An 18,392-nucleotide genomic window follows, 5' to 3' on the forward strand; every position below is an offset into this window, starting at 1 on the left:
TCCATTACAAAAAATGCTCAACATTTACAAAAGAAGATTATGATCAGTCTTCGTTCATCTGTACCTCTGCACACTCCTTCTTCTGCCACTATGTTGAAGCAAATCCCAGAAATCGTTTCATCTGTACGTGTATTAGTATGTGTCTTTAATATTAGAGGTCATATTTCTAAGCATAATCACAGTACCGTTATCATGACTTAAAAAATCAGCAAAGACTTCTTAATATTATCAAATTCCAGCATTGTAATTGCCCTAGTTGACTGTGAATGTTCTTTGGTTTAAGGTCTCTAGATCACCCTTGGTGAATGGCTCCTGCTTCTCAAGTGCACAAGCCCTCAGGCGCCCCCCACAGGCATCTCCCCCTCCAGCACTGCCGTCTCCCCCTCCTTTGCTGGTCCTTTATGGAAGAAACTGAGTCATTTGTCCTGTAGAGCTCCAACAGTGTGGGTGTTGCTGGTTGCACTGTATCTTTTTTAGTGTTTCTTCCTCTCTAAGTTGGTAGGCAGATCTGTAGGCTTGATCAGATTCAGGTTCAAGTTTTTGCATGTGAATACTTCATAGTTAATGGTATGTGCTCCCATCTAGAGGCACATAATATCTATCATTTCTTCTTGAACCATGACTGATATTTGGGAAAATCTTTTATAGATTTAAAAAATCATTCCTAAACATGGGTGAATGTAGTAACCACATTGTTTTTTCATGTGAAGCCTTCATAAGAGTGTATATCAATAATACCTTAATAAGAAGAAAATTAATTGAGAAAAAAATGTCATTCCTAAAATGTAATTTAGCTCCTGGTAGCCAAGACCCATTCTAAGTCAGTTTTCAAAGGAGATGTTGATTCTTCTTTGCCAGTTTTAGCATAGTTTCCATGGCTACTGTCCAAAGAATTTTCTTACTTATCAAGAGTGCAGTAATATTAATTTTAATAATCCCATGTCTATGGAATGAGATTCATTTACAAAAAGAACCCATTAGTTGTGAGCTGTTTTTTTTTAAATCAAGAGAAATGTGTCATCTTCCCAGATCTGCCATCATTTGGGCGTGTCAGAGAATCGCTGCCTGTCAAGTACCACCTGCACAATAAGACTGACTTAGTGCAGGACGTGGAGATTTCTGTGGATCCTAGTGACGCCTTCATGTTCTCAGGTCTTAAACAGGTACAGTCTCCCCTCATTGGGTCGCTTGTAGACATAAAAGCATGCCTAGGAAATGGAGAGCTGTACAGTTTAGTTTTGTGTGGTCCTTGTTTTTTGATAGTAGTGAATTTTTAGTTATCCTAAAAAATTAAGTCCAACTCTGTAAAGGTGGATTAAGCAGGGAGCTCTTTTCACATCGAGATGACATATAAAACAAGAGGTCACAAATCCTTGGACTCTTAATAGAATCCTGGAAATTTTACATTTCCCTTTTATTACTAATGAGTGTGTGTGTGTGTGTGTATGTGTGTGTGTGTGTGTGTGTGTGTGTGTGTGACAATTTGAGGCCTGACTACCAAGGCAATTCTGTTCTGAACTGTTAGTGAAATTTTTGAGATTTTGATCTTTCATGGATTTTACTTATCTTTGATATGTTTAGACACAGTTTTATATCTACACGTAAAAATAAATTATTCAGCTGTTTTGAGTCATCTGTTCAAATCGGGTGGAAAAAGTTCAACAGGTTTTTGAGTGGAACAGGCACTCGGGTAAACCATGTTGGAGTGGGTGTGCAGTCCTCCGCTGTCCAAGTGACAAGAGACGCCCCTCAGCAGTCAGGAAGTACTCTTTATTAACAACAGCACAAGTAGAGGGACGAATGTGCTCTGACACCTGGAAGTGTCTCCCCTGATGAACCATCTGTGCTGGTGTGTTCTGAGCGCTGTGTTTGTTGTTAAATGCGGAATGGAACCGTGTACATATGAGGTATAATGTTAAGCCCACACACTGGTTTAAATTTATAATATTAATACAATATTAGCTGTAGTGTGTTGGTACACACATGTATCTTTGACACATCATGTACGTGTTATCTGTACTCATTTACAAATGAGTAGGCTTTTGAGTGTCCTGATCTTTTTCATGTATTAGAAAGAATTACATAAGAAACCAAAATCTTACCAGTTTGTGTTTTCTAAAGTATTGTTAAAAACTTCCAAAAACCTTTTTTCTCCTGAAGTCACTTACCTTACCAAACACCAGAAATAGCTATTTTGTCTTATGATGACATATTGTTGACCAAGGTACTTCTCTGCACATGATCCCGTAACATTGTGGCTGTAGAATCTATCTGGCCTAAGGCACAGAAAACGCTGATCCATCTAGTGTTCTTACCTTTAAGGAGGTACAAGTGGCCTTTTCAATCTTGGTAGAAGCAGAGAAATCATGCATATATTTTTTATACATTTATTATCTGCGTGGCCCTAGTCTCATACTAATTCAGCCCTGATTTTGGAATCTGAAAGTTGGAATAGGAGAGAGAGAGAATATTTCACCAGAAAGATTTGGGTGTCTAGTCATTTGTAAATTATCTAGGGGTAATTAGATATTGCAAGCATGTGTATTTGATTATTTTTTTCTACAACTCTTTATGATTTAGATTCGATTACGCATCTTACCTGGCACTGAACAGGAAATGTTATATAATTTTTATCCTCTAATGGCCGGATACCAGCAGCTGCCATCTCTCAACATCAACTTACTTAGATTTCCTAACTTCACAAATCAACTGCTCAGGCGTTTTTTACCTACCTGTATTTTTGTAAAGGTAAGATTTTTCTGCTTTTTAATTTTTCTCTCTTAAAAATAAATCAAAGATGTTTTTTCATGTAAGTTTCATTAAATAGTATTTTGAGACTAACTGATATGTTTTGGCTTTTACTGTATTAATTTGGTAATATTGCTACTTATTTTGTAAAGTTAGTATTTTGTAGAATCTAATTTCAAAGATTTTTATTCCCTTAAGTAAATATTTATCCTTATCTTTGAACATGTGTTTTCTTTAGCTTGGTAAATATGTTTTTAAATTGAAGTTATTTTTAATCAAAATAGATTAATTTACTAAATATGACCCCAGACCTTGCCTGATATCTGTATAGTACCGGACTTGGGTCTTTGCAGAAAATGATCGTCTGATGGAAACTGTACACTGTTTTAATGTTTTGATTTTTTTACAATACAGTTTCCAGGTTCCTGCAATAAAAGAATATATAGGAAGTCCCTGGTCAGTGTGAAGGAACGTATTGGCCATGAAGGCAGTTAACTTAGCTCAGCAGTTGCTTCCAGTGAAGCCATTCTTGGTTCCTGAAATTAAGGCTTCTTTTCAGAGAGTTCTGGTTTCTCCCAGGATCTCAGATGCGCGTGGGTACATGTGAATCGTGGGGTCTCTCTTTTTAAGTTGATACCTACTTTTGGTCTGACAAATTACATTGCTCGCTATTTACTTTTTTGTGTGTCAGGTTTTGGGGAATAGTCCCTTCTTTATAAAGTCTGAGATTTGGTTCATCTTAGAATTAGTCTGTGGTGATGTGCCTTTCATAATCTTCCCAGCTTTTATATTCCCAGACTTACATGGCTTTTTTGCATCTGCAAAAAAATCATTTTATTAACCTTTCCAAGCTCCTATTCTACACCGTACTTTTAATTGTAAAAGGAAAATCTCATAATTTAAATATCCTTGTGTTTAAACAGTGGTTTTTTTTTTAAGACTTTATTTTTTGTAGAGATTTTAATGTTCACAGCAAAACTGAGAGGAAGGAAAGAAAAAAAAATTGAGAGGAAGGCCCAGTATTTCTCACATTCCCCTGCCGCTGCACAACCGTGGTGTTTTAGACATCTCCACCTGATCACGTTCTGAAACCGTTTCCATTACCGCTCCTCACCATCATGCCTGAGCTCACCCTGCAGGAGAAAAGCCTTATGAAGGGGCTGGGGGTGCCACCGGGGGGTGATCTCTGATGGCCTGTTCTGAAGCCTGCTGTTCCCAACTCAGAAAGGTGGCTTTCGTCAGTGAAAGGATGTGTCGGTGTGCAGACCTGATCACAGTCTAGCTGCACAAACAGCTGGTTTGAGATATGAAAGTTGGTCGTATTGCAAAATCAGGATTTGGGTTCCATTAATTTATTAGCTCTTTCATTCCTTTCCCTGGAGGGCTCAATTCTAACCATAGGCGATGGTTCAAACCCAAACCTAACCATAGGCAATGCTAATTCAGTCTTCTGAGTTTCCGTCACAGTAAACCTCTTCCAGGTAGTATTTAAATTTATAAGAAAAGTTTCTGGAAAAATAAACATTAGTAAGTTTAAACATAACTAACATGCCCTATTTTAAACCGCTATCATCTTTTCTCTAAATACAAGTAGTCCCTTCTGCTACCCAGACAATTGCCAAAAATTGGCTGGAATCCTCAGCCAACTAACTGATCCTTTATCAGTCAGGGAAACTTGCTGTGAAAATTGTTTTCCTTGTCACACTAGGGGCAGTAAATGAGGTTACCCTTTTCCTACTTAGTGAATAATTACTGGCTAAAGTTTTATATCCCATCTCACCTTTATTAAATTTTAGAGTTGTGCTATTCCAGTATGGCAGCCACTAGCCACATGTCCCTATTGAGATTTAAATTAAAATTAATTAAAGTCTAATTTAATCAAGAAGTTAGTTGCACTAGCCGCAGGTCAGGTGCTCAGTAGCTGTGCACGACCAGCGGCTGCCACGTGAGCAGCACCGAGAGCATTTGCACCATCGCAGGAGGCTTACTGGGCACTGTGGCCCTGGAGCAAGGTTGGAGCCGTGCTGTCCTTCCTTTGAAAAATAGGCCTCAGTTTTCTGATTGCCTGATGCACTTGTCTTCCACCCCTGTTTGTAAAGCTGTGCTTGGTAAGAATTTAACCAGGTTGAGCCATTATCTTTCTCTGAAACTGCACATACTGCATCAATACTAAAATTTACGTGAAGTGTAAAAGACCAGTCACCTGTGCACTTGTTCAGTCCGTCCCCGCCTTGATGTCGGAGTCCTACTGTACATGCGGTCATGCGTGGCAAAGCCACCCAACAGCTGCACCACTGGCCGGGGTGCGTTTGCTGCCCCATGCCCCCTGCAGATGGCCCTCTGTGGTAAGGCCATAACACTGCTACTCTGTTTCATGTCGAAATACCATCGCTCATGCTTTTTCCTCAAAGGCCTGCTAATGTCCATCTGTATAATGAGATAAAATTGTTTGCAAGAATTTCATATTTTTAATTATTGATGACTCTCTGGGGCATTGCTAACCTGTCAGAAATTATCCATCTAAAGACATTTCTGATACCCTTCATTCATTCTTAGCCTTTATTCTTTTGATGTGCATTTTTTTTCAATCAGTGACCTTAGAGAAAGGGAAATTTTTCTGTGTTTATCCACTACTTCTATTTCTGGATACCGTAGAGTTCATTGTGAATGGCTTTTTCTTGAACAAGAGGTTGGGAGACCTTGAATCCCCGAGGGACTGGTCTGTCAGCTCAGGTCTGTGGCCCTGAGCAAGAGGGAGAGAATCAAACCGTATCGCTGGAGCAGGAATGGCAGATCGGCTCCTGTCACCTGCCACCGTGACGGAGTGGCCACAGCTGCCGGAACCAAGGTTGGGAGCAGGTGGACCCAGCAGGAAGAGGTCCTGATCGGCCGGTGCTGTCTGCCCCCAGCATCAGGGACGTGCCCTCCCCAGCTCCAGAGAGGGAAGAAGGTGCGCAGGAAGAGGGAGAAGAACAAGTTTTATTTGGACACTTACACATGTTTATTCTGTCTTTGCGAAACAGTTTTCTCAGAATGTAAAAAGTCTTTTCTATTACTAGAGCATTTGTTGTCATCATCATTTTGCAAACCCATTTTGTTTTCCCACTTTAAAGCCACAGGGTCGACTCACGGATGATGCCTCGATCGCCGCCGCGTGATGTTCAAGACCGACTGGCTCCTGGCTATGCTTAGGGAGAAGTTGGACAGAGCTGTATAAGTTTTTCATTGTGAACTATACTTTTGATCATGGTAAAAGTTAATCTTTTCTATTTTTTAATGGATGTTATACCAACTCTTCAGAGGAATTCATGCTTAAAGTATTAGGAAAATCTATCCTCTCTTATAGTTTCACTAATAAAATTTAAAATCAGTGTGACATGAAAGGATGTCAGACCATTGTTACTGTCGAAAGTCATTTTATGAATAGTAAATTCTTTTAAAAATAAGTTATTTGCATGTGCAATATCAGAGGAAAATTAGGCATCCCAAATATGACTGGACAAGGAGGGGAAAATGCACCAGTATCTTCCCCAGGAAGGTTCTGGATCCCTGTGAGTCTCAGAGTTCACTGAGCTGAAGATAAATCCGTCCTCATAAATTCAGCATGTGCTCAGAATACATCACAAGTTATACAGAAAAGTTCCAGAAAGGTTTATTCAAAGCCATGTAAGTTATCTAAAAAAATCTTTCTTTACCATCAAAACATCAAATGGACTGAACTCACAGCCAAAAGGAGGATCATTTTTGAAGCAGGTTTGTATTTGTAAGTGTGTTAACAAGATCTTCATCTGTAAGGATCTGAACTGCAAGAATCCGAGTATCAGCATAATTTCCTAACTAAAACTTTTTGAAGAAGAAACAAGTCTAAATAAGTGCTTTTGGTTATGTTGTGCAGTTTCAAAAGAACTATTTAAAGCTCCTGAAAATTCATGTAAATAAAAATCACATTGTTAAAAAGTGTTTTTTTTGTTAACATATCTTAATTTAAAGATACCTGATTTCCTGGAAAATTTTATTATTTAAAAGTACAGGAGTTGTAAAAAGGAAATAGTGATGTAAATAAATATGTTCTCTTTCAAATATGCTTATATGTATCGTTTACTTATTTTGAGCTCGTTTGATCTTGGCTCCATGAAGCAGCTTTTACTAGGAGGTGTGGCGTGAAGTGGAGTAGAGAGCGTGGGATAGAAATTGGGAGACCTTGTGTTCTAGTCCTGGCTCTACCAGCCTTCGGGGAGCCTTGGGCACGTGGGACAGATTTTATCGCAGCCGTTGTGGGAAATACAGTCCGTCAGACCCAGTGAGACAGCGAGTGGTGGGAGAGCTGGAACTCAGATCAAGGCGTCCACACACACCATTCTCATGTGGTCAGCATTTGGTCCTGAACAAGTGAGTCCTTGGCTAAATACTATTTGATGACCGAGGCATTATGCATTCTGTGAGTTGATGCCTATTCTTGAGTCTCTGGCAGTAAATCTGTTGCCCTTAAACAAATGTTGAATTCCAAGTACTGACGGAGCACCTACCACGGGCCATTGCTGCGCTGCTTGCCGAAGCCATGGGGGAGCCCCTACTCCTGAAGACCAGGGGTCCAGTAGGAGAAACGGCCATGTGGACAGATCCCACTGCAGTGTATTAAGTGGACACAAGAATTGTGTGCTGATGGGCTCTCTGGGATTTGCTTTAAAATGCTCCAGAAATCCAAACCAAACCAAAGCAACAAGTCAGGTCAGAGAGAAAGGGATGAAACAAAGTTTGAAAAACGTTGATAATTGTTACAGGGAGTAAAGGGTGCCGGAGGCTCATTTCACTTTACTCTTGGGATGTGTTTGAAATTTTCCATGATAAACAAGTAGTAGGAGATCTGAGGCAGAAAGGAACCATTAGGTGGCTATAGGGCAGCGGTGAGGAAGCCGCAGTGAGGCCAGGGCCTCCTCCAGGAGTGACACCGGCATTGCCATATTCACAGTAAGATTACTCTGTCTCATATGGGGATGCATTTCCATCATGAACAGGTAGTAATCGTGTGAGCTGAGTTCCAGAGGACATACCAGGTGTGTAAAACAAACAAATTCTGGCAACGGATGTGTGCTGGCCTGAGTTCACTCACACCAGCGCCGTGGCGTGCCCAAGTGCTTTTAGCGCACACAGACTTGTCTGTGGGTCGGTAAAGGTCACATGGTTTGTCCTACCCCAGAAGTTCATGTTCAGTGATAAGGCAACAGGCCCGGGGCGTGAAACTCACTTGGAACTGAAACCCCACAAGCCGGCTGCTGTCACCACCCCTGCTTCAGGGAGAGCAGGGCTCTGCCTGTCAAAATTCAAGTTTCGGATGAAGCTTGTCTTCTTTTTAGCTCTATAATGCTCATCAGACTGAAGAACTGCAGTTTGAAAAATGTTTGATCTTGGTGACGATAATCATTGTCTCAGCAATGGACTGAACCTCAAATGTAAATTTAACAGGGAAAAAGTGAGCCCTGTATTCCAGATGAAACACCGAATCAGGACGGGAGGAGCTCTATGCTGGCTGGTTTTTACAGAGGTGTGAGTGGCCACCAGTTCAAGGTGCATTTACAGTGCTGTCTCTACTTCTGATTGCCCTTCTTGGTTTCACTTTATTTTTTTACTGTGAAAATTTCCATACACAGAAGTAGGGACTCTAACACATTTCCATACTTGTACTCAGCGTCTGTAGCCAATAATACTTTGCCATCTACCATCTATTCTGTTATGTAATTTTACCCATAAATAAAAGGGCTTTTAAAAAACATGACCACAATGTGTGACTACATCTAAAGAATTACCAGTAATGCTTTAAATTGGCCACGACACACTGTGATTCAGTTTTCCCTCGTACACTAGGCAGGCTTTCGACGGTGTGTTTAAATCTGTAGCCAAACAAGGTCTATCATTATATTTAATTACGTCTCTTAAGTCTTTAAAAAGTTTCCTTTAATGTAGAACAGTCCCTTTGCCCTTTTTGTTCCTTGTCATTGATGTGTTGAAGAAATGGGGTCAGTTGTTTTGTAGAATATTCCACATCCTGGTGTCGGCTGATTGCTCCCCCAGGTGGTATTTACCTTGTTTTTCTCTCCCCTGTGTTTCCCAGGGGCTGGGAGTTAAAGTCCAAATCTTGCTGGAGTCCTTTCCTGCCTTTCTGGCTGGCTCGCTTGCTTTTTTTTTTTTTTGGTAGGAATGTCTCCTAGGTGATATGCTACACGTCTAACTGCCACTCATCTGGTTGCCTCACTTTTGAAGTCATGCTAGAATTGACCAATGGATTTAGAGGGTGACAGGCTAATCCCTTTATTACAAGGTGCAGCTAAACATCCATCAGTGGAAATTGTCTGAATCAGTAACTTAATTAGAAGTTGCAAAATGAGCATTTTAAATGCTATCCTGCATTTATTGGCTAGAATCACTCTGAATGGAAGCTTTTCTTCCTCATTTACTAGGGAATTTCCTCATATACTGGGCCTATTTAATTACCCTAAAATATAGTTCCTATAGGAAAAAGAGAGTTTTTGATGACTGAACTCTTTCTTTTCATTCATAATTTTCAGAGTTTTGAGTTGGTGCCTTCTCTGTCTCTCATGTTATAAGAAGGGCTTTGGTTTGGTTTTGGTTTATTTGTTCTCGCGTTTTCTCCCCTGATCTGTGAAACAATCCTGTAAACAGAGAGCTGGAGGACAGGAACGTTAGGCTGCTGGGATGACTTTCTGACTTTCGGGAGCAGCTGTCGCCTCTGAAGGAGACCCAGCACCTTCCACCCGACTCCATCTGAGCCGAGCGATGTGTATGCCCATGCTCACACATTTAAAGCTTCCGCTTTGAAAAATAAAGCTTATAAGAAATCATCTGTAAGGATAAAGTCAGCAAGACAACTTCTACCAACTGACAGACACTCACTCCTGCAAACCTCACCAAGCACACACTCAAAACCAGCATTACTGATGTTCCCAGAGATGACCTTGGGACACAGTGCGAGAGCCTGACATGGAGGAAAAGAGTCAATAGTGGTTCATAAATGTATTTTATACAAACAGGTAATCATCACATGATGGGTCTTTCATACCACACCGTACACACAGATGCTGTCAGAAAACTATTCAACCCACTGGTTCAATAAGAAAGTGAGTCCACCTTTATTCAAGAGGGACAACCACATTGGGGTTTGCAGGGGGGGCAGACTCAGCAAGACAAGGGGGATCGACAGCAAGGAGCGGGGTGGTGGTCAGTGGAGGGAACATTGCCAAGGAGAAATGTCAGGGGTGAAGGGCATTCTTGCAAGAACCACTTCAGAGTTCTTGCGGAAGGCAGCCCAGGGTGGCCAGATACCAAGGGTGGGGGATTTCTGCTGAACAGATCTAGCAGGATTCTTGCTCAAACTGGATTCTCCAGGGACAGAGAGAGAAGCCCACGGTGGGGGCCTAGAGGAGCCAAGTGCTCAGAGAAGCCGATTAAAGGTCGGTCAAAGGACAGTCTTTGTCGATAACACACTTACTTACAACTATTAACCACAATATTTTATTTTTCAGGTTGATCGTCCCTCGTCCTCTCTCAGTGTTGGCTGTTCTGGAAGTCAAGTTTGAACACGCTGGGTAAGCGGAACCTCTCTTGTCCAGCGCCGCTCTCTGTCCTTCCTAGTGAACTGACCCAGGCTGGCCTTTAGAGAGGGGAGTGGGGGAGCTCCCTGCATTCATAAGACCGAGTCTCACTACCCAGGGCGACACGGCTGGCTGGCTTCAAGTCCTGCGGAGCGTAGAGGCGTTGCCAAAGTGGTCAGACAGGCCCGGTGACTTCGGGACAATGAGGCTTTATGTTTTAAAATCGGAATCCAGCTGTGACGAGTGGAAAAGGTTCTCTTGTGCTGAAACCACCTTGAAGACCCCATGCAGGGCAGGCGGGCCCCAACCTATGCAGGGGGCACTCAAGAGGCGGCGGGGTGGTGGCAGGTGGTGCTCCGCACCCAGAGGCGACTGCGTGGCTGGTGGCTCCCGGGGCCTGCAGCGCGGTGCAGTAATTGCTGCGGCTGATTCTGCGATCCTCAGGGAGACCCCCCTTGCCTTTCCCAAGCACAGTGTGAAGTGCAGCTATGGGTTTTTGCAAAGCCCACCTAGGAGGCGAAGCAGCATTCAATTAGTCTTTTCCTTCCAGAAGGAGAAAGGATGGGTCTAGCTCAGACTCTCCCAGCCCTCTGCAGGTGCCTGAGGTCTGTGGGGTCCCCTTCCCTTGCTACCCGCCTCACACGCGGAATTGAAGCCAAGTGGACAAACTCCACTTTCCGGAAGGGGGAGGCTAGTATCTGAAAGGGAGGCAGGGGGTGAGAGCAGCCGGGCCTCCTGGCAAACGCAGGTGCCCCGGATTTCCGCTCCCAGCGGCGAGAGCCCTCTGCAGGCTGACGCCAAGCCCTTCCCAAGCGGCCTGCCTCCCTCTGCATTGTTGGGTCTGGCAGGTCTGCAGCACCCTGCAGGCTGGGCGCCCACCCCAGCGGGCCTGAACCTGGACAGACAAGTCTTTCTTTGTAAGAAGGGCCTCCTCCCCAGTGAAATAGCCTTTATTCTGGATATATAGGCCGGTAGTAGAGAAATATTTAATAACACGGGAAAATGGTCACTATAGATTGTTGAGGAAAAGAGCAAATTACAGAGCAGCCGGCATGATGGGCTCCTATTCTGTAAGAGAAACAAACGGTACCCAGACACGTACCCAAATCTGAAGTCAGCGACATTAACTGCGGCGGATGTGGTTATACCCTGAAAATCAGCCAGCGCTGCACCAGGCTGTCCTTGCGTTTGTTGCGTGCATGCAGCGCTCACCGCCCTTCAGACCTCCGCTCCCTCTGCCCTGGGCTCCTCCCTGGCTGTGCCCCTGCCAGGCTGTGAGCTGTGAGCGGGCGGTGTGCGGAGAGTGGCCCTCGGGTCCTCCATGGCTCCTGAGGAAAGCCTTGTCACCTAATTTCATGGAAACTATCACCTGAGGGTTGTTCAAGCGTGGCTGTCCCATTGCTGTAGGGATTTGGCAAGACTTTCAACGGTCTTGCCCTGACTGGAAGCCCCCAGAAATACCTTTTAATGTTACCGGTAATACGGACATTCGTGTCGTAGTGACGCATTCGAATCTTCACAGCAGCGCTGCCTGAGGTTTTGAGGCACGTCCCCCGTCACGAGGCAGAGAGAGGCGCGCACTCGCGTCGTGTCGGCGAGGAAGCTGGCGCCTCCCGCCGTCAAATAATGGGTCCCCTGAAGCTGAAAAGTGGCAGAGCTGGGGTTCGAACTTGGTTCTTCTACCCCAGTTTAGTGATCTGTATTGAAACGTAAATGTGTTTGCAGTCAATGCTTAGGTTGGGCTAACAGGTCGCCAGAATTGAGGGCCGCATCCAGATCTTTGCCTTCTCACGCCCAGCGCCGCTCTCGGCCCCTGAGCTGCTGCACCAGCCATCCTTGCCCCGGAACCGCTTCTCTCAGCCGTTTCTCCGTCTCTGCCAGTTGCCCTGCACTCACCCGGGCACTCAAGCTTAATTAAGACCGGGGGGCAGGGCAAAGAGGGGGCGCCTTTGTGCTGACCTGCAGGAATGCCAGAAAGTTGCCTGCCCTTTGCCTCGTGTCTGCCACACAAACTCCCCCTGGCTCACTGATGCCTGAAATTCCATAATTTATTGTTCTGGCTTACAGCCAGGAGAAGGGAACGGGCATAAATTTCTTCTTTCCTAGTGTGGACTGTGTGCCAGGACTATGTGCTTTACTGATTCTCCACATCAGTCTTATGCATTGCATCCTTTTATAAATGAGGGAACTGAAGCTCACAGAAGTGAATTTTTTCAGGGTCATGTAGCAGGTAAATAGAAGAGGTTGTAACCAAACCTAAGTTGGGTTGCCTCCAAAATCTGTGGTTTATCTACTACTCCAGGCTAATATCCGGGTGGGCCTAGCACTGTGTTATGTATCTGTCTTATTAGATAAGTATTCTCCGAGTAAATAAGCTTATCAGGGTAGCTGCTGAGAGAGGCGCCCGCCCATGCTTCCTTCACCTGACCACTGCAGCGCGCTCTGTACGACTTCTGACGTCTGAGGTCTTTTCTTTGGCCCCAAAATTTGTCTCCCCAAGAATGTCAGTGCAGCAGACAGAAGTACAGAGGATTCACTCCATCATCCTGCCCCCAGCTGCTCTCAACCGCTGACTAATAGGAATGGTGTTCGAAAGCCAAAATGCCCTTGCCCCGCGGATGGGGCAAACCTTGCCCTGACGCCCAGAATTCTCCACTGGACGTAAGCGCCAGTTGTCCACAAAGTGAGGGGCTTGCGAACACCCTGCACTGACTGCCGTCCTTTCCTTGTCGCAGTTCCCACCTTATCATAGATGTTTCCTGGGAGCCTTTCCAAAATAAATGACTTGCGCTGGAATACTTGTCTCAGGGCTCTCAGGGTCTGCTTCTTTGGAACGCAAACTAAGGGTCAGCAGCTGCCCTGAATATAGATTTTATTACAAGAACCAGCAGACTCTGAGATCATCAGACGCTGGGGGGAACAGAAGATCCACGCCAGCTCTCATTTGCTCTCAGACATTCTCCACCAAGTCAGCTGTTTATCTCAATAGCTACAGCCAGGGAGATAGAGTCATAGTATTTGTCCACCAACAGCTATTATACAGGTGCTAGGGAATAGGGCTGAAGCAGCAAGCAAAATGGGTAAAATGTCTTGCTCTTATGGAAGTTATATTCTAGCAGCTGCCAGAAGGTGTTTTAAAAGAACCAAATAGATCTCCTGGAATGAAATAATACATATGAAAAAAAACATTTACTGAATACTCTTAACTGCAGAAGAAAGGATCAGTGACTTTGAAGACTGAAGATTGAAATAATTCAAGCTGAAGCTAATGGAATAAAAAGACTTTCTTATAAAAGTGCACAAAGCCTTGGTGACTGTGGGATAATACCATGGACTCCCAGAAGATGAAGAGAGAGAGGGAATGTGGCACAACAGGAATTTGAAGAAAATGATGGCTCCCAAATGTCCAAATGTGATAAGAAGCATTTCAACCTACATCCCCAGGAAGCTCAGCAAATGCCCAGCAGGAGGGATTCAAGGAAAATCATCTTTAGGCAAATCATCAGCAAACTGCTGAAAACCAGAAATGAGCAAAGAGAAAAGGCACATTAGGTGTAGAAGAGAAGAACCAGGCTCAGAAACAATGGGGGGCAGAAGGCCCTGCAAACACAGCTTTGAAGTGCTTACAGGGGGGAAAAAAATCTGTCATCTTAGAATGTTAACATTCAGTAAAAATACCCTGAATAATCTAAAATTAAGCTAAAGGAAATTTCTGGATCATCTGATCCACGGGAGCACTAGTTTGGTTGATGACGGCGGCTCCGAAGTGTATCCCATGGAAAGTAGTGAGCGATCCTGCAGCCAGCCTGCCTGAATCCAGTCCCAGACTCCAGTATTCAGCCGAATGAACTTGGGCAGGTGCCTTAATTTCTCTCTGCCTCATTTTCTCATTTGTAAGAGAAAAATACTAATGTCCACCTCATACGGTTCCTGTAAGGGTGAAGTGAATTCGTTTCCAACCATCTAGGGATTTTCCAGGTATCTTTCTTTCTGTTACTGATTTCCACTTTCATTTTATTATGGTCTAAGAACATATTTAGTATGACTTCAGTTCTTTGCAATTAATGATAAAGATTTGTTTAATGACCCAGGATATAGTCTATCTTGGTGAATGTTTTACATGCATTTGAAAAGAATGTGCACTTTGTTGTTTGCTGGGTAGAGCTGTGTTCCACAAATGAAACTACTAGCTCTCTCCATCGCTGAGAGAGGAGCGTTAACATCTCCCAGTAACCCTGGACCTTTGTTCAAATCTCCTTTCATGCTCTCACTTTTTGCTCCACATAGGTTGAAGCTCTGTTCTTAGGGGCATATTCATTTAACCACACCGTACATGCGAACTGTGATCTGAAAGATAAAAATGCAGTTTAAAATAAGCCAGGAAGAACATTGCAGGAAACAGGCGGTAGCTGTTGCAAAGGCACCAATGAGTGACATGACATGGTCAGTGATCAGTGACAAGCACCATAGTGCTTGGGTCCAAGATGAGAGGCAGTCACCAATGAGCCATAAAATTCACTATGTTTTGTTTTGCCAGCTTTTTGACTTGAATTATCCACAGGGAAGCTAAGTGAATGAACCGGATTGTTTATGGTATGCATACAACTGATTCGGATGATTTAGACGGTAATATATGGGAAGTAGAGCAGGACACTGGAACCCATCTGCCTGAGTCCAATTTCTTGTTCCAACATTCACTTAGCTGAGTGAACTTGAGCAAGTTCCTTAATTTCTTTCTGCCTCATTTTCTCATATGTAACAACAGAGGAGCTTCAAAATACATGAAAATTTTCTCAGCACAGTAATATCCACCTCAGAGGGTTGTTGTAAAAGCTTGAACTGACCCATGCAAAAATGGTGTCGGCGGGGAATGGTAATCACTCAAGAAACAACATTATTTCAAACGCCAACTGCCTGAATGAATCAACTGAGCCAGGCAGAACAGGAGCTTGTATCAGGGCCCCGGGGCTGCCAGGAAGCACCACATGCTTGGTGGCTTTAAACAACAGACATTTGTTCTCCCGCGTTTCTGGAGGCTAGACGTTTGAAATCAAGGTGTTCTCGGCCTGCCTTCTCTGAAGGCTCTCGGGGAGGAACCCACCTTGCCCCTGACCAACTTCCGGTGCTTGCCCACTCTTGGTGCTCTTGGCTTGGGCAGCATCCCTCCAAGCTCAGCCCTTGTCTTTGCTCAGCCCTCTTCCCTCCGCGTGTCTGTTTCCAAGTTTCCCTTCCCTTAAAAGGATAGCAGTCCCTGGGGTAGAGCCCCCCCTAAGCCAGTGTGACCTCATCATATCTTGGTTACCTCTGCAAATACTCTATTTCAAAATAAGGTCATATTTAGAGATTCTGGGGAGGCACTGGCCACCTCAGTATAGACCTCAGCTGTCCACATCCCTTGACCACTTGCTGTTGTTAGATAGCCAAGTTTCTGTTTTTCTTTCACTTTTACTTTTCAACATTTTAAAATCCAATGTACCAATTCCAGTTGTACTTTTTTCGTATTTTTAGCTATCACATATTTGTGGCAAGGTCTGTGGTAAGGTTTGAAGTCTGCTGTGCTGTCTGATCCTTAGGCTGGCACTTCAGAGTTTATGTTTTCTTTCCCTTTATTGCAAGTACCTGTCACTTCTTGGTGACGTTAGCATTTGTGTTTGTGTGCAACCTCTCTTCACTTCTGATGTCTGTGAGTTAGAAATCCTGAATTCCAAGTTTGCCCATCCTGTAGACTTTAGCCTTAAACAGTCTTAATAAATAGACCAAGGCGCTTCCATTGAATAGAGTAAATTGTATTTAATACAAATGTTGCATGTAGTACCCACAAATAAGCCAAAACTCTACAGGTTTATTAACTTGGAACTTGCTGAGAAGGTTTGAACTCAGTAAGACAATATTATAGTTTTAGACACGAATATAATCCATTCTAGGAACTGGTATTGCTTTCGGATTCCTTGTGACTTGAGGCCATCTGATAACATTTCAGCCTTGCCGCTGCAGGGATAGGCCCTGTCCTTCCATCCAGAGCGCCTGCCCTCCTTGCACCACCCCGTGTGGCTGGACCTTATTTTCTATGCTGAACCCTCGTTTTTCTCTAAGGCTCATATCACTGATCACAGCTCTGTGCACTTGTTGAAAGCAAAGTCTTGATGCATGTGAGTTTCGTTAATCAATTTCTTTAGAAGATTTTGCTCCCTTACAACACACTCTGCAAAAAGCGTGGGCTGCCAAAAGGAGTGGCTGCACGGTGCTTCGTCTGTCCACCTGTCTGTTTCTCCATCCCCATCTCTAACCCAAACACTGTTTTTCCAAGGCTTGTAACACCTCTCCCCCATCTTGAGGCCCCATTTCCGCTTTTGCGATTCCCATTTTTGTATTTGCTATAGAATTGGATCATAGATGAATGAGGTGTTACTGTATTTAGCCTGATAATGTGTAGACTCTTGAGTGATAATGGAGCACACGGTCCTTGCATTACTGAGTCTTGGACGCCCAAGTCCATTAACCTCTGGACCCTTTCCTGCCAGGATTCAGCAGAGGAGGAGTCAAAAGTTCACCCGAAGTAGAAGCAAATCGCTGTAAATGCACATTCTTCTCGGCATTAGAGTGAAGGCTCAGTACTAACCCCATTGTGCCCTGCAATCGTTTCTTCTGAGAAGAAAACAGCAGACTGTTTTCACGGAGCATATTTTTTAGACACTTTGCCATTAAATCCGGTTTTGTGGGTGGAGGCCTGGCCCTGCTAAGACTAGGGTCACGGCCAAGGTTGACCTTGCTGCTGGCGCAGCTCCCACGGGCTCCTCCTCCTCTTTGTCCTGTCTGCCCCCTGGGTCCCCACCGGAGCCTGTGCCCCTTCGGGCAGCACCTTGTGTTCCAGAACTTCCGCGTCCGAAAACACAGGCCTGTCCGTGCTCCTCCAGGGCTGAGCCAGGCACTGACGGACACCATGCAGACTCCTGGAATTTTCAAGTTGAAGGCACTCTCGAGATAATTTAGGTGGATTAATTGTAGTTAAGAGAAGACTGAGGCACAGATGTATACACATACGTATGTGTGGGCGTGGGTGTAGGTGGGCTTGCGTATGTGTGTATATATAAATACACACACACACACACACAGATACAATATAAGTATAATAAAGTGCTGTGGGGGAGGCCTCCCAATGACTCCACATCAAAGGTTTCTCCCTCAAAAGACCTGCCTGGTAAATAACACAGGGCTGAAATTATCTTCTCTCTGGTTCAATGAGCTGAACCTAAGACATCACGTTACACTAAACAGGAGGGTGAGGGAGCCATTCTCTCCCTCAGGCTTTTTGCCATCAGAGAGCTCACTCTTTACTTAAGAGGCCACAGTCTGAAAATCTTGAAATTCAGTAACCTTTTCAGATTAAAATTTTTGTTTTTATTTGTACTGAGATAATCACTTGCAAGAAATGCATTCAGTACTGTTAATTCAGGTAACAATGTCATAGTGCCTTATACACTGTAGGCATGTTCAATATATAATATTGATGGGTAGATTGATCAAATAACTGTAGCTGTCACTTGAGGGGAATAGGCTTGGAAATTACAGGGCCCATGGATAGAAAGTAAATCTCCTAGGTCATTTGGTGGCTTTGTAAGTGATTTATTTCTCATTTTCAAAGGTATTTTCATTTAGTTTTACATATACAGTATGCTCTTAGTCTCATTATGTTTTACTGTTGTTAAATAGTAAACTTTATGAGATCTAATTTGTGCAGTGCTGGTATTTTCTTCATTGAATTGGTCAAGAGTGAGAAGTCAGCTGAGGCGTGCAGAGGCTGGGAGGATAGAGGCTGGGTGTGCGGAGTCTGGGAGGCCAGAGGCCGGCAGGGGCTGGGTGTTTAGAGGCTGGGTGTTTAGAGGCTGGGTGTGCAGAGAGGAGAGCAGCAGCTTTCTGAAGGCCTGGAGTGTCTCTGGTCCTGTGTACCTCGGAGGAGCTGCATGGCTCAGGGATATTGTTCTTACAGCATAAAAGGAATGCACTTCCTTTAGACCAGACTTAGCCACAGTGAATTCT

At 44.0% G+C, this 18,392-nt stretch overlaps 1 protein-coding gene across 4 annotated transcripts in view; it reads left to right on the plus strand.

Moving 5' to 3' along the window:
• The window catches only part of TRAPPC11 (trafficking protein particle complex subunit 11), a 35,704-nt gene extending 28,872 nt beyond the window's left edge, over positions 1-6,832 (plus strand). For all 4 annotated transcript variants that reach the window (XM_036894129.2, XM_036894128.2, XM_057505080.1 and 1 more), the window contains exons 28-30: positions 1,030-1,163; positions 2,581-2,748; positions 5,862-6,832. In XM_036894129.2, the coding sequence (XP_036750024.2) occupies positions 1,030-1,163; positions 2,581-2,748; positions 5,862-5,906 (347 nt within the window). In that variant the 3' untranslated portion in view covers positions 5,907-6,832. The remainder of the gene's footprint in view (positions 1-1,029; positions 1,164-2,580; positions 2,749-5,861) is intronic.
• The last annotated feature ends 11,560 nt before the right edge of the window (positions 6,833-18,392 follow it).

The sequence above is a fragment of the Manis pentadactyla genome, chromosome 7 (genome assembly GCF_030020395.1).
Source record: "Manis pentadactyla isolate mManPen7 chromosome 7, mManPen7.hap1, whole genome shotgun sequence".
NCBI classification, from domain to species: Eukaryota; Metazoa; Chordata; class Mammalia; order Pholidota; family Manidae; genus Manis; species Manis pentadactyla.